The 12,101-nt window shown below is 43.1% G+C and overlaps 1 protein-coding gene across 2 annotated transcripts; it reads left to right on the top strand.

Annotated features, from left to right (window-relative positions):
- Window positions 1–2,557: 2,557 nt before the first annotated feature.
- pfkfb3 (6-phosphofructo-2-kinase/fructose-2,6-biphosphatase 3) lies at window positions 2,558–10,912 on the top strand. 2 transcript variants are annotated; one of them, XM_076076167.1, is made up of 15 exons: window positions 2,558–2,844; window positions 4,547–4,675; window positions 4,835–4,931; window positions 5,036–5,102; window positions 5,190–5,264; window positions 5,354–5,410; window positions 5,532–5,656; window positions 5,740–5,947; window positions 6,034–6,180; window positions 6,269–6,373; window positions 6,533–6,662; window positions 6,807–6,934; window positions 7,170–7,358; window positions 7,667–7,689; window positions 9,492–10,912. In XM_076076167.1, exons 1-15 carry the CDS (start codon window positions 2,766–2,768, stop codon window positions 9,496–9,498), a joined length of 1,566 nt encoding a protein of 521 aa, XP_075932282.1. In that variant the 5' UTR covers window positions 2,558–2,765; the 3' UTR covers window positions 9,499–10,912. The 2 variants fall into 2 exon arrangements, with proteins under 2 accessions (XP_075932282.1, XP_075932280.1); XM_076076165.1 differs by lacking the exon at window positions 7,667–7,689 and having other exon boundaries at window positions 2,560–2,844.
- Window positions 10,913–12,101: the final 1,189 nt, after the last annotated feature.

The raw sequence follows: 12,101 nt of genomic DNA, 5'->3' as shown, positions 1-12,101 counted from the left end.
GTAGGAACCAGGCGTGAAAGCCATGCTGAGAGCGTGTCCTGAACGTGCGCCGCAAAGTGGAGTGATGTGATTGGCTGTCAGCGGCATATTTAACCCTGGCCTACATACCAGCCGGTGTGACTTGAGACGAAGTCGAGAGGTCACGATGCGTTTGGCTCACTGGATGTTGTGTGAACATATTCAGTGAGTGAATACATTAAGTGAGGGATTTATATTTCATGGATGCAGCCTTCTGATTATCTCTTCCTCTTTATTCCACTGTGCTGATGGTTCTCTCTAAACCAATTGAATGCATTTATAACTAGCTAAACGTCAATATGGTGCTACTGCAGTTTTAACCACTTTATATGCAGTTATCCTCCAAAGGGTCACATGGTACAGTAAATCTGAGGGCTCGTGAGATGATTAATGTGGTAGGGGAGGAAAAACAACAAAGTTCTTTTTCTTTATTTCTTTTTTTTGGGGCTTTTACCTAATCGTTGCTTTTATTGTAAAATTCTACTTTAACCTCTTTGGTTCTTGAACAGGTATTTTAAAGGAGGCTATCTGTGAGGTTCACTCTGGCGGAACTGCTGACAACTACTGGTTAAATCTTAAATAATGTGTTATACTTCATAAGGCTATCACATGTTTTTTTTAATGGGAAAAATAATTGTTAACTATAGCTGCTGAATAAACGTAGCAGAGAAAAAAGTAGCAAAGTAAGAAGTTGAACCTAGTTTCTTTGCACCACTGCATGAAAACATACTGTATACGATGATACTGATGATTCACTGTTAGGCTATTAGAGAGCCAGGGAACAAACAAACTTCTTTCAATGAACAGAGAGATGTCATTCAAAGCACATTTCAATACAGACCAAATACTTAATCAAGTGTTTTCATTGCAAATATTATTCTAATTACCTTGTAGTCAGCCAGGCCCCATTTGGATTCACAGCTACTTTTACGAAAAGTTGGACAAGACGGACAGGCAGTTTGTCCTCCTGAGACAAAATACAATCTAAAACGTGAAAAGTTTTATATTCATAGGAACATGGATATCACTACTATACTGCTGTTCTCTTCTGTCACACGGATGCCCTTTGTTCAGCTGGTCAACAGGAAAGAGTTTGTCACTCTGTTGAATAAATCCACTTAAATAAACAGTTGGAGTGCCATTACGCATTAGGTTTTGGGGAAAAGGTTGGAGAGAGTTCAGAACAAGTACAAGTCCAAACTGATGCAACAGAGGGATTTCACTACACTGTAAAAAGTATTTTCAATTGCACAATTTTTGTTTTTTACAGTGCACAATCTACTGTAGGGAATACTACATTACTGTTGTAGACAGGAAAGTGTATATGTCACTTATAGTTTAATGAGTAAATCTTCAGCCTATACAGTATGCACTTTTTGAAGAGGTTATAAAGTGCTTTACAGAACAATAATATAAAGCAAAAAATGCAAGTTTAAATGAATGAGGTCCCCTTTAATAAGTCACTTGCAAGTAACAGATATGTATTTATTCCATTATGATTCACTGAATGTCAGAAAGCTTTTAAGGTTTGATCTTTTGTACTGCGTTTAAAAAATATTGCAAGGTGATAGTGGGATGAGGTGGTCTCTGTGTGTGTGTGTGTGTGTCTCCATTTGAAGCCCGGTGACATAGTGTTCAGGCTAAAACTGCAAACCAGCAGAAGTTCAGTGAGCTGTTACATTTAGTCTCAGCCCGGATACTGTAGAGGGCTGCACACATACACTGCAAATTAAATAAAAAAACTTTTAGAGAAAGTGTATGTCATGTAGCATATTTTGATTTGATTTATCAAGAGTGTCTGGTTCTGCTTCAATATTTCCCTTCAGAAGTCTTCGGTACACTTGAATTTAAACATGTTTGGTAAATGTGGGGTATTGGATATTTATACCAACTCGCTATATATATATATATATATATATATATATATATATATATATAATATGATTATCATGCCCATTATGACTCAGTGGGACAACCCAGTGTGAGGTAGGAAGCAGCGTGAGGTGATGTGACGCTCGGCACGTTTCCTCTCAGACTGAAGAGCGGGGCTTATGATGAAGCAGCAGGAAGACGTGGACAAAGTGTACATAAACAGTGACGTTACAGACAACCGCCACTTCTAATAAACTGTTAATAACTTTATCGAGACATTTCCAATTTACAATACAATTAAATCATCATACTGCTACACTCCAACCTTATTTAAAAGATAAAAAATAGACAAAAAAGTTTGCAAATCAATACATTTCAATAACAGGAATACAATTAACAATTAAATAATAACATAGGCTAAATATAGGTTACTTCGGCTACTACTAGTAATACAAAAAAAGTAGAAAAAAATGAATCACACTTAATACAGATAACGTGCCCGCTATGTTAGATCGCATGACATGTTATCATCCTATGAGAGTTAAACCGCCACAGAGAGGCGCTGCGGCTGCCTGTGTATGAGTGCATGCATGGACGTGTGCGCGCGCACGTGTGTTGGCTTTCGTCACCGCAGTCACGTTGCTTGGCCAGCCGGGCGGGGTTAAATAGCGGATGTGTGCCGCAGACCGGCAGATTAGACCGGCTCAACGCGCTCTGTAGACATTGAGAATAGCTCGGGACATTGAACCTGAACGGACAAGGCTCCTGCTTAATTAAACAACCACCGTCCTCCTTTTCTATCCCCTTTTTTTTTTACCCCCGGGATCTAAGCGACTCGGTTCTTGTGTGCTGTTCGGCTCCTCAGTCCTTAAGGGATGCCCAGAGAGCTGACCCAGAACAGGATCCAAAAGATCTGGGTGCCCACAAAGGATGACAAGCCGGCACCCCGGAGAGGTAAAATCTCATACAATGTCTGATATTCTTTCGGTTTTCTTGTTTTCTCTGATAAAGTATTGCTAGATAATTCTATTCCCAGTATTATTAATGTGTATGGTATTGTCTATACCCACAAAACTGAATAATAAACACTTTTATATGGATTTAAAGTGTTTATAATCATACATTGCAGTTGACAGCTCCTTTTTTTTTTTTGATCTCTTATGGTTAACTTAAATAGCTAGGTTAGCTTAAATGACGAAGTGTGTGTCTATGGTGGTCAGCACTGCTGTTATAGCAGCGTGTAGCATTACTAGGCTACTTCTACTGGTACAAACGTATAGCGACCAATTTTCTATAGAAGTACATTCCAATTTATTCGACATTTTCACTCTAATTTCCTTGTAATATTTCCGCCGAGGGGCCATAGTTCTGCTGTGATGTATCAGTCATCAGTGCACCTGTCCCTACGCCGGCCTTTTAACGTTTCATTGATTGGTCTTGATCAGCACGTGCGGCACGTCACAGCCTCCCCTCCAGCAGTAGCATGACGAAGCTCCGGTCACCATGGTTACCACGGTGCCTCGCAACCTCTCCGTCTGACGATGCTTTTAAAGCGGTACCGTTTTCTAATTGGTCGGCTGGCAGCGCGCGTGTGTGCATGGCGCGACCCTGCCGCCGTCTTGCTTCCGGGTTTATACCAAAGAGACCACAAAGAAGAGAGATTATTGTTGAGGGATGTGTGCTCAGAAAAATCACTTTACAGCTTGTACCGTCCTGCAGTTTGTACAGCGGTAGGATTTAAGTTTAATGAGAATAAAATGTAAGCCAGAAGAGACTTCTTTATCCTGACTAACTCTCTGCTGCTCCTGCCTCACATGTGCCTCAGATCTGATTCAGATATCTCAGTTCGATAATGAGGAGAGTTGAAAAGAGCTATGATGGCTATTTGATGCACAGAGAAGGGATGCTGTACAGTAGGTGAGAAGAGTGCAAGGAGGGGGGGGAGGGTGGGTGATTAACCAGATGTCCGAGGATAGACTTAGAGTGATCCGTTTTTCAGTTTAAGCAGCGTGGCTGTTTTGTTATGCAAACAGGATTAGCGATCATCAATTAGCTCTCAGGGCGACGAGTGATCACTGACCCTTTGAAGCTGAGGAAATGTGACAATCTACACTAGCTTACTCGCAATTTCAATGACACACGGCACATATTTTCCACATGGTATCGACGCCCTGCATTCCTCCGCCCAGCCACCCGCTTTGTGAATCCAAGGCAACATGAAGCAACCTGCTGCCACATATCATATGATATACAATCTCCCACGGGCCTCAGGGGGTGGGGAGATTCGGTCAAGTAAAAACAACTTCTGGGTTGTGTAAGCCCGTTCATACGTGCAAAATTGGGTCATATGTGCAGTGAGGTGGAAGTGAAAGGCGACAGCAGACGGCCACGTGCCTGCTGAGAAGGTGTCAGCATGGAGATGAATAGAGATTACAGGTACAGAGGTTGTTTTGACTAAATGGGTTCGGGCGGGTTTGCGGCTCTTGGCGAGCAGCTGCTATTAGCGCCAGCTCCCCGGCAGCCGGGTGTACGGGCCCTGTACATTATGTAAATTCAAGATGTTGATTCTGTACTTGCCTTCCTCTGCTCCTTCTCTGACTTGTTGACTGTAAGTTGTCGTAACGCATTCCCTCCCCTTGCCCATCCTGCTCTGCAGCGGCTGGCGCCCCGCACTTCGCCAACCCCCCCACCGTCATCGTGATGGTGGGTCTTCCGGCTCGAGGCAAGACGTACATGTCCAAGAAACTCACCCGCTACCTCAACTGGATCGGCATGCCCACCAAAGGTAACGCAACACACGCACCCACAGCCTGTTCAGTAGCTTACAGGACGTCCCTCTGTTCCTCCAAGTGTTTTGCCCGGAAGCATCGAGTCACGTTTCTGCCTCCAGGACATCGTGTTCATGCTTGTTGTTGCTTCTTCTTCTGTGTGTGTGGTGTTGTAGTCTTTAACGTGGGGGAGTACCGCAGGGAGGCGGTCAAGAACTACAGCTCTTATGACTTCTTCAAGCCCGATAACGAGGGTGCCGTTAAAATCAGGCAGTGAGTTCAACACATAAAACAAACACGTGCATAATAAGAGTAATCTACTGTTTATTCTTTATTGATAACGCAAAATGAAAATCGCTGTCTCTCCCTCTCTTTAGGCAATGTGCCTTAGCAGCCATGAGGGACGTCAAGTCCTATTTGAAAGACGAGGGAGGCCAAGTAGCGGTGAGTTTCCCATCATGCATCTTGCGCTTTTTACAAAAAAGTTTGTCCAGATGAAAACCCATCACGCTGTTTCGTGTCCCTTTTCAGGTCTTCGATGCCACAAACACGACAAGGGAGAGGCGAGACATGATCCTCCAGTTCGGCAGTGATAACAACTTCAAGGTAAGTGTTGCTATGGCGACCTGAGGAGTCAAGGCATGACATCAACGCCAATGCGCCGACTTTCAACCAAGTTTCCTTTTTGTGCCCAGATCTTTTTCATCGAGTCCGTGTGTGATGATCCCAGCGTCATCGAGTCGAACATCATGGTGAGTCGTGCTCAGACATCACAATGGACCCCGGCGCTGTTTGAAATGACATGAAGTGATTATAAATCTCTCTGGGATCAGGCGTGTTTTTTGCCATCTGACAATCTTCTTCCCTGTGCAGGAAGTGAAGGTGTCGTGCCCCGACTACCGGGACTGCAACCAGACGGACGCCATGTTGGATTTCCAGAAGAGAATTGAATGCTACAAAACCAGCTACCAACCTCTGGACCCCGATCAGCATGACAGGTAAAATGATCAGCATGTGTTTTTGTCGGGACGTCTGCGATACCCAATACAAAATCGCTCACCACATCCTGTCCGTCCTCCAGGGATCTCTCCTTCATCCAGGTGATAGACGTGGGTCGGCGTTTCCTCGTCAACCAAATCCAGAATCACATCCAGAGCAAGATCGTCTACTACCTGATGAACATCCACGTCCAGCCCCGCACCATCTACCTGTGTCGGCACGGAGAGAGCACCGACAACCTGGAGGGGCGGCTGGGTGGCGACGCAGGCCTCTCGCCGCGGGGAAAGCAGGTACGAGCAGCCGCAGGCAGAACCGTGAAATAGATTATCAACGAACCGAACTTCAGGTGCTGAATACTGTTCCCTCCCCGCTGTAGTTTTCATCTGCCCTGGCTCGGTTTGTGGAGGAGCAGCAGCCGACGGATCTGAAGGTTTGGACCAGCCAGCTGTGTCGCAGCATCCAGACCGCAGAGCACCTGGGAGTCCCATATGAACAGTGGAAGGCTCTCAACGAGATAGACGCTGTGAGTATCGCACTATTGCGCACGCATCACACAACTACGCAAGTTGTTGCCAAAACTGAATACCATATTTCTTCTTTGTTCTTTTTAGGGGATGTGTGAAGAGATGACGTACGACGAGATGAAGGAGAAATTCCCGGAAGAGTTTGCTTTGAGAGATGAAGATAAATACTACTATCGCTACCCTGCTGGAGAGGTACACACACTGTCTACCACCACTGGCATTTATTTAAAACAAATCCAGATTATCGTTTTAGATATAAGAATTCAACTCTACTTCCGGGGTATTTGATATAACTAAGATCGAACAAAGGGACAATAATTAACAACTCCGCCTTCCTGATCCTGATTGCAGTCCTACCAGGACCTGGTCCAGCGGCTGGAGCCGGTCATCATGGACCTGGAGAGCCAAGAGAATGTCCTGGTGATCTGCCACCAGGCCGTCATGCGCTGCCTGCTGGCCTACTTCCTGGATAAGAGTGCAGGTGGGTCCTACAAGTCTCCGCAAGCCCTCTGGTTCCTTGTCACATTGTGACACGGAATTGTGACACCGTGTGACATTTATGATGCTCTAATCTGATGCACCTGTGTTCAAGTCTCTGGTTTCCCCTCTTCTTCCTTTGTTCCAGAGGAGATGCCCTACCTGAAGTGTCCCCTCCACACAGTGCTGAAGCTCACCCCGGTCGCCTACGGATGCAAGGTGGAGTCCATCTCTCTGAATGTGGAGGCGGTGAACACCCACAGAGACAGGCCGGAGGTAACGCTCGATGAACTGATTACTGGAAATGTTCTTCTCGTCCACACAGAACTGAAGTCAATGTCATGTGTAACTATTGTGCAGCTGGGGCCTCCATTGTGTTCTTGGAGATCGATAGCTATTTAAATGAAACCACCCGCAACTGCACATTCATTTGCTCTCTTTTATAAAGATGATAACGACTCTACAATACTTCTAAATATCACTAAGCGTCTTAATATTTCTGACCCTGCAGGAGGTGAGGAGGGGTCCTGGCACCTTGATCAGGCGGAACAGCGTGACTCCTCTGACCAGCCCCGAGTCAAACTTCAAGAAGCCTCGCATCGACGACCTAGATGAGGCTCCGATCCAGGAGCTGCCGCCATCTGTTGCCTCGCTAGCGCTCTGCAGCCCCTCACACCTCCCTCTCGCCCTGGCCAGACAGGTAGCTTTCTTATTTGATTTCATAGCATTACATATTTAGAGTTACTAGGGTTTAACTGATATGGGTTTCTTAAAGCCGGAACCAAATTATTCAGACTCAAGTCACCAGAAGCTGATGCCCAATAAGGCCAAGAGGTTCACGTTTCTACCCAGAATTCTCTTTTTATCAGGATGGAAAACCTTTCTGAACAGCATTTAAGACATCACGAGACGCTAAAAAAACCATTTCCTTCATGTTTCCTCTCTGCGTGCATGTTCACTCACTTGTTTCCTGTTTTCCTCTGCTGCCTTCTCCTCTGCACCTTACAGCGCTGGCTGGGCAAAGTTTGCCTGTAAGTATTTGCTCACTTCTAGTGTGTCTGGCTTCCTGGCTGTTTGTTTTCTTATCTCATCCCCCCCCCCCCACCACTCTCTTCCTGTCGCTTTATCTTCTTTTACAGTGTTCACTGCTGACATTTATCTAATGAACAGCAAAAAAAAAAAGTATTTTTTTTTTTTTCACACTAAATGTTAAATTACGTAAAGAAATATTCACACAGTCACAAAATTGAAAAAATAATTAACATTTACACAGCTCGTATTACCTCTATGTTAATCATATTTGTGAATATTTCTTATGATGAATGCATCATAATTCAGTAAACTGACTTTTGTTTTTGCCAGTAAATCTGTAGCGTTCCAGACTTTGAGTCACTGGAACGTTGTTTTGAGGAGTAGCTGTGCTGTTTCCACTCAGATCTGTTCACGGGGAACCCTCACTTCCCAGTTTACATTCCTGTGATTCCTGCAGCCGTCGTCGTTGTTGTCGTCACCCTAATCGGCTTGTTGTACTACGCTGACTCATGCTGACTTTCCTGTTCTTGTCTCTGCTTTTTTGGTTTATTTTTGGCCCATTGTTGTCCCGCTTAAAGACGAACCGTCCTCTAATATCTGACAGTGGTTTCACTCTTAGTCTTTCAAAGGTAAACGCACCGTAGAGGCTTTGCAGTTGCTTCATACTGTAGTTCTCATCTGACGCTAATAACTTCAGATGAATATCTGCCAACCCGACTAAACCAGATTACTGTGGCTCATTAACTCTTTAGTTTATACTAAACGAGAGGAGTTTTTGAATCAAACTATTAACTAACCAGCCAGCAGGCTCATTTAGCAAAGACTCAAATGTAACAGGCTAAAGCTAGCTGCTGCTAGACGTGCTAGTCAAATATGTTAACAGTAAAACCACGATGGTGCTAACAAACAAACAATATTCAGAAGCTAAATTAAAATTATTGTTGGTTATATCAAACGCAAACAAAAGCACATTTTTAGTTTTTTTGTGATCGATAATAAGGATGTTTTTTAGAGGGCCAAACTATTATATTATAGCTTAAAGAAATAGACATCAGGCTTATTTAGCAAAGACACAAATGTAGCATGCTAAAGCTAGCTTCCAATATGCGCTTGTTTTGTTCTAATCATATGTGTTAACAAAAAAATGGTTTGCTAATTAATGTGCTGACAATATTCACAAGCTAAATGAAAAGGGTCGGTTATAAAATCACTTTCCACTCAGAAACAAACTGAAATGTTTTTTTTGTTTTTGATGGAGAATTTTAGAGCAGCTGGTGACTGCTACTAAATATCTACTAAAATTCCCTTTTTTATTTCTTGTGATAATGACATCAGCTTTATCAAACATGAGTCTCTGCTATAGTCGACCAAATATAAGTTGTCATGTCGGCAGTTAGATGAACATGCAGCGTGCATTCACTAGCCCACATGAAACTGCATGTCTGTGGATCCGCATGGATAACGCTGTTGGGTGTGTGAGGATCTTGACAGCTTCCCTCCTAATCACCCAAGGATCAACTCTGTACACACTCACACACACACGCAGTCAGCCACAGCAACCTGTTCACATGCTCATGAACTCAGTAGCAGTTTTCACGCCCTCTCAAAACATCTGAGGAGCCAGAGCCAAAGAAAACACAGGTGATGTAACTTGCGGTTTAGGGATTACGGTACAGGAGAGAGTATCATTCAGTCTTCTGTGTTGTTGTTGTTGTTGAATCTCTGGAGTGTTGCGTAGTCCATAGTTGCCGCAATACGTCTAAAGCCGTAACGTTGTTTTTTGTTTTTTTTGTGCTTACAGAACCTGAGGAGAAACTCGTCTGGCCTCCGTGACGTCCTGCAGCCCTGCCAATAAAACTGCACCGATGTTTTCACGTGGCTCTAAAGGCCGGAAAGTGGACCGCTGACGAAGGCTCACTGAGCATGAAACGACAAGGAAGAGTTAAATGGAAGTTATTTTTCAAATTATTTTCCGTAAATTTGTCATTTTGTCAATCATGGACACAAGTAACCGTACTTTTTATTACTCAAAAAGGATCATGATTATTGAATGACTGTCCTATCAGATGTTTCTGTTCAAAGACATGTCACTACGAAGCCAGACTCTTTCTCCCTTTCTTGCCATTGTCATACATTTTCTTTGTTTTCTGGGAAACCTTTAGCATCACGTGTATATTGTATTCAGACTGAACGAGGAGAACTGTGACTCGTTTAAACTGACAGTCTTCACTAGTACAGCTCAGAAAACCGGTTTCTACTAGAGAGACCAAAGACCAACCCTCACGGTGAGGTTAAATCTTTCCGCCCCTCCTTTTTTTTTTTTTTTTTTTTCAACTTATGAATGCACAGTTGATTTAAAAATGTTTTTTAAAAAAGGATATTGATTTTAGTTTACATTGTAAACTCTTTGGCACTTCTTCGGAAGCACTGTTCTTTTTTTAAATGAAGAGCGTTGTTATTTAATTATTGAATCCTTCATTTGAAACTCTAAAATAAGCGATTATTTTGCACAACGGGGATGAATTTGTATGTTTGTTTTTTTCACGTCACGGTGATGAAGGTGTTTTTTGCCGTAGAGTGCCTGTAGCGCTTGTTTTGCAAGCCTGACGCCGCTTCTCTTGCCATCTCTCTTGGAATCGACAGCTTGAGAAGGGCCACCACGTTTCACCTAATAACTCCACATATCACGTCGATATTTCACTTTTCACAGTTTGAATATTTATTTTTCAGTGTGTAGTTTCGACGCTACGGTGCATGCCGAGTTCTTAATCTTCAAGTTAATTTCCCTTGATGTCCTCCTTGCTGCCATGCTACGCACAAATGTAAGCACCTATATTTTTGTTATAACAACGCGTGCTGTTAATAATATCTTTGTAAATGTGATTGTACATACAACATAACTGCACAGGAGATGACTTCCTCGGGAGTCTTTTAATGAAAATGCGAGCGTAGTATTTTTGTACTAATGGAAGGCCGATCTGTTGAGAACGAAGCTGCTGCTCGCCTCTCTCGGTAACACTTTTGTTAACATTTCTGCTCGAGATACTTGAAAATTTGTTTTTTGTAAAAACTGTTTTATTATATTCTTTATTTATTTTCATGTTTTGGATGCTTGGAGCGAGAGGCCCCTTGCTTTAATCTGAAGGAATATGCATGAGAGGACAGTATGTTGTACAGTTGATTTTGCATCTGCTGGACCAATAAATGAACTCCTGGATCATATACAGTGTTGGCTGTTTCCTTATTTCCATTGTGCCAAGTCCAACATTCATATTACGTCCACCCTTATCGCGCTTCCTTTTACGGAGTTAGTCTGCAGTGTACACAGCGTGTCCTGGCACTCCGGCCTTCACTGTCTCACCCATTCACGAGTCGCACGCTATGAGAAGCACGCCCATTATCAGGCAAATCCTGAGTGACCGTGTGCATTCAGGATGTAACTGGAATTGCCCCCCCCTCTCTTGCTCTCTCTCTGAAAAGATTGAGCAAAACATGAGATTATCGCAAGTATAGTGGTGATAAATTCAAGTTCTGTGGAAGATTAAAAAAAAAAAAAAAGTTTTGCAGGCAGAATACTTGGTGAAAATATTGACTGATATAGCCGAGGGTTTATGTTGCGCCTATACTTTAGGATAATAATAAAATAATAAACACGGAGCTCCGTATTCGGCGCCAAGATGGCAGCAACTTTATTCCTTCTCACACATTTCATTCACCAACTCCTCTACAATAAAAGCACCAAACAGACACAGGAACACTGCTTTCTAGAGAGATCTTAATGTGCTCAACATAATAGCTTACACTGATAACTTCACAAAGTAAAAATAATTAAAGAATATAAAATTCATCTACATTGTGTTTCTGAAATGATGCAGAAAACTTCACTTTGCAAACCCATATTCATTTGCAAATTACAAAGCAGCAACACACAGTAAGCTCTAATTACATGTACAGTAGCTGACTAGTAATTTCCAAGTGTTTTTTTTAAATAAGCCATGCTATTCTTATGTTTGTACCCCAGTGGGAAGTTGACACTTTTGGTTTTGAGGTCTGCTATGTCACGTTTTACATGATCCGAGCAGACATCAGTCTGTGTCAGCGCCAGTGTCTGGATGTCTGTGACGTTTTCACCACTTTACAGATGCAAATGAGCTGCTACTTTTACTGTTTCCTACTTTGCAGCGGTGAGCATTTTGCTCAACTGCTGCTATTGCTGCGGAGAAGACCGGGAGTGGCGAAGCGAGGCCAACGTTATAAATCATTTCATCCCGCCTGAAACACACGAGTACGCCTCCCGGCTGCAGAAATTATGAAATTAGCGCTGCAAGTCGCACTTCAATGCAGCTTGTTGTGTTTCCGGCATAGCACAATGAGTGTGACTAGTTGTAGACTAACTACCAAAATGATGCAT

This window comes from Anarhichas minor, unplaced genomic scaffold, assembly GCF_050575085.1.
Source record: "Anarhichas minor isolate MPS153535 unplaced genomic scaffold, ASM5057508v1 ptg000055l, whole genome shotgun sequence".
NCBI lineage: Eukaryota > Metazoa > Chordata > Actinopteri > Perciformes > Anarhichadidae > Anarhichas > Anarhichas minor.
The sequence above is the reverse complement of the archived record's forward strand: the minus strand, read 5'-3'. Positions and strand labels throughout refer to the sequence as shown.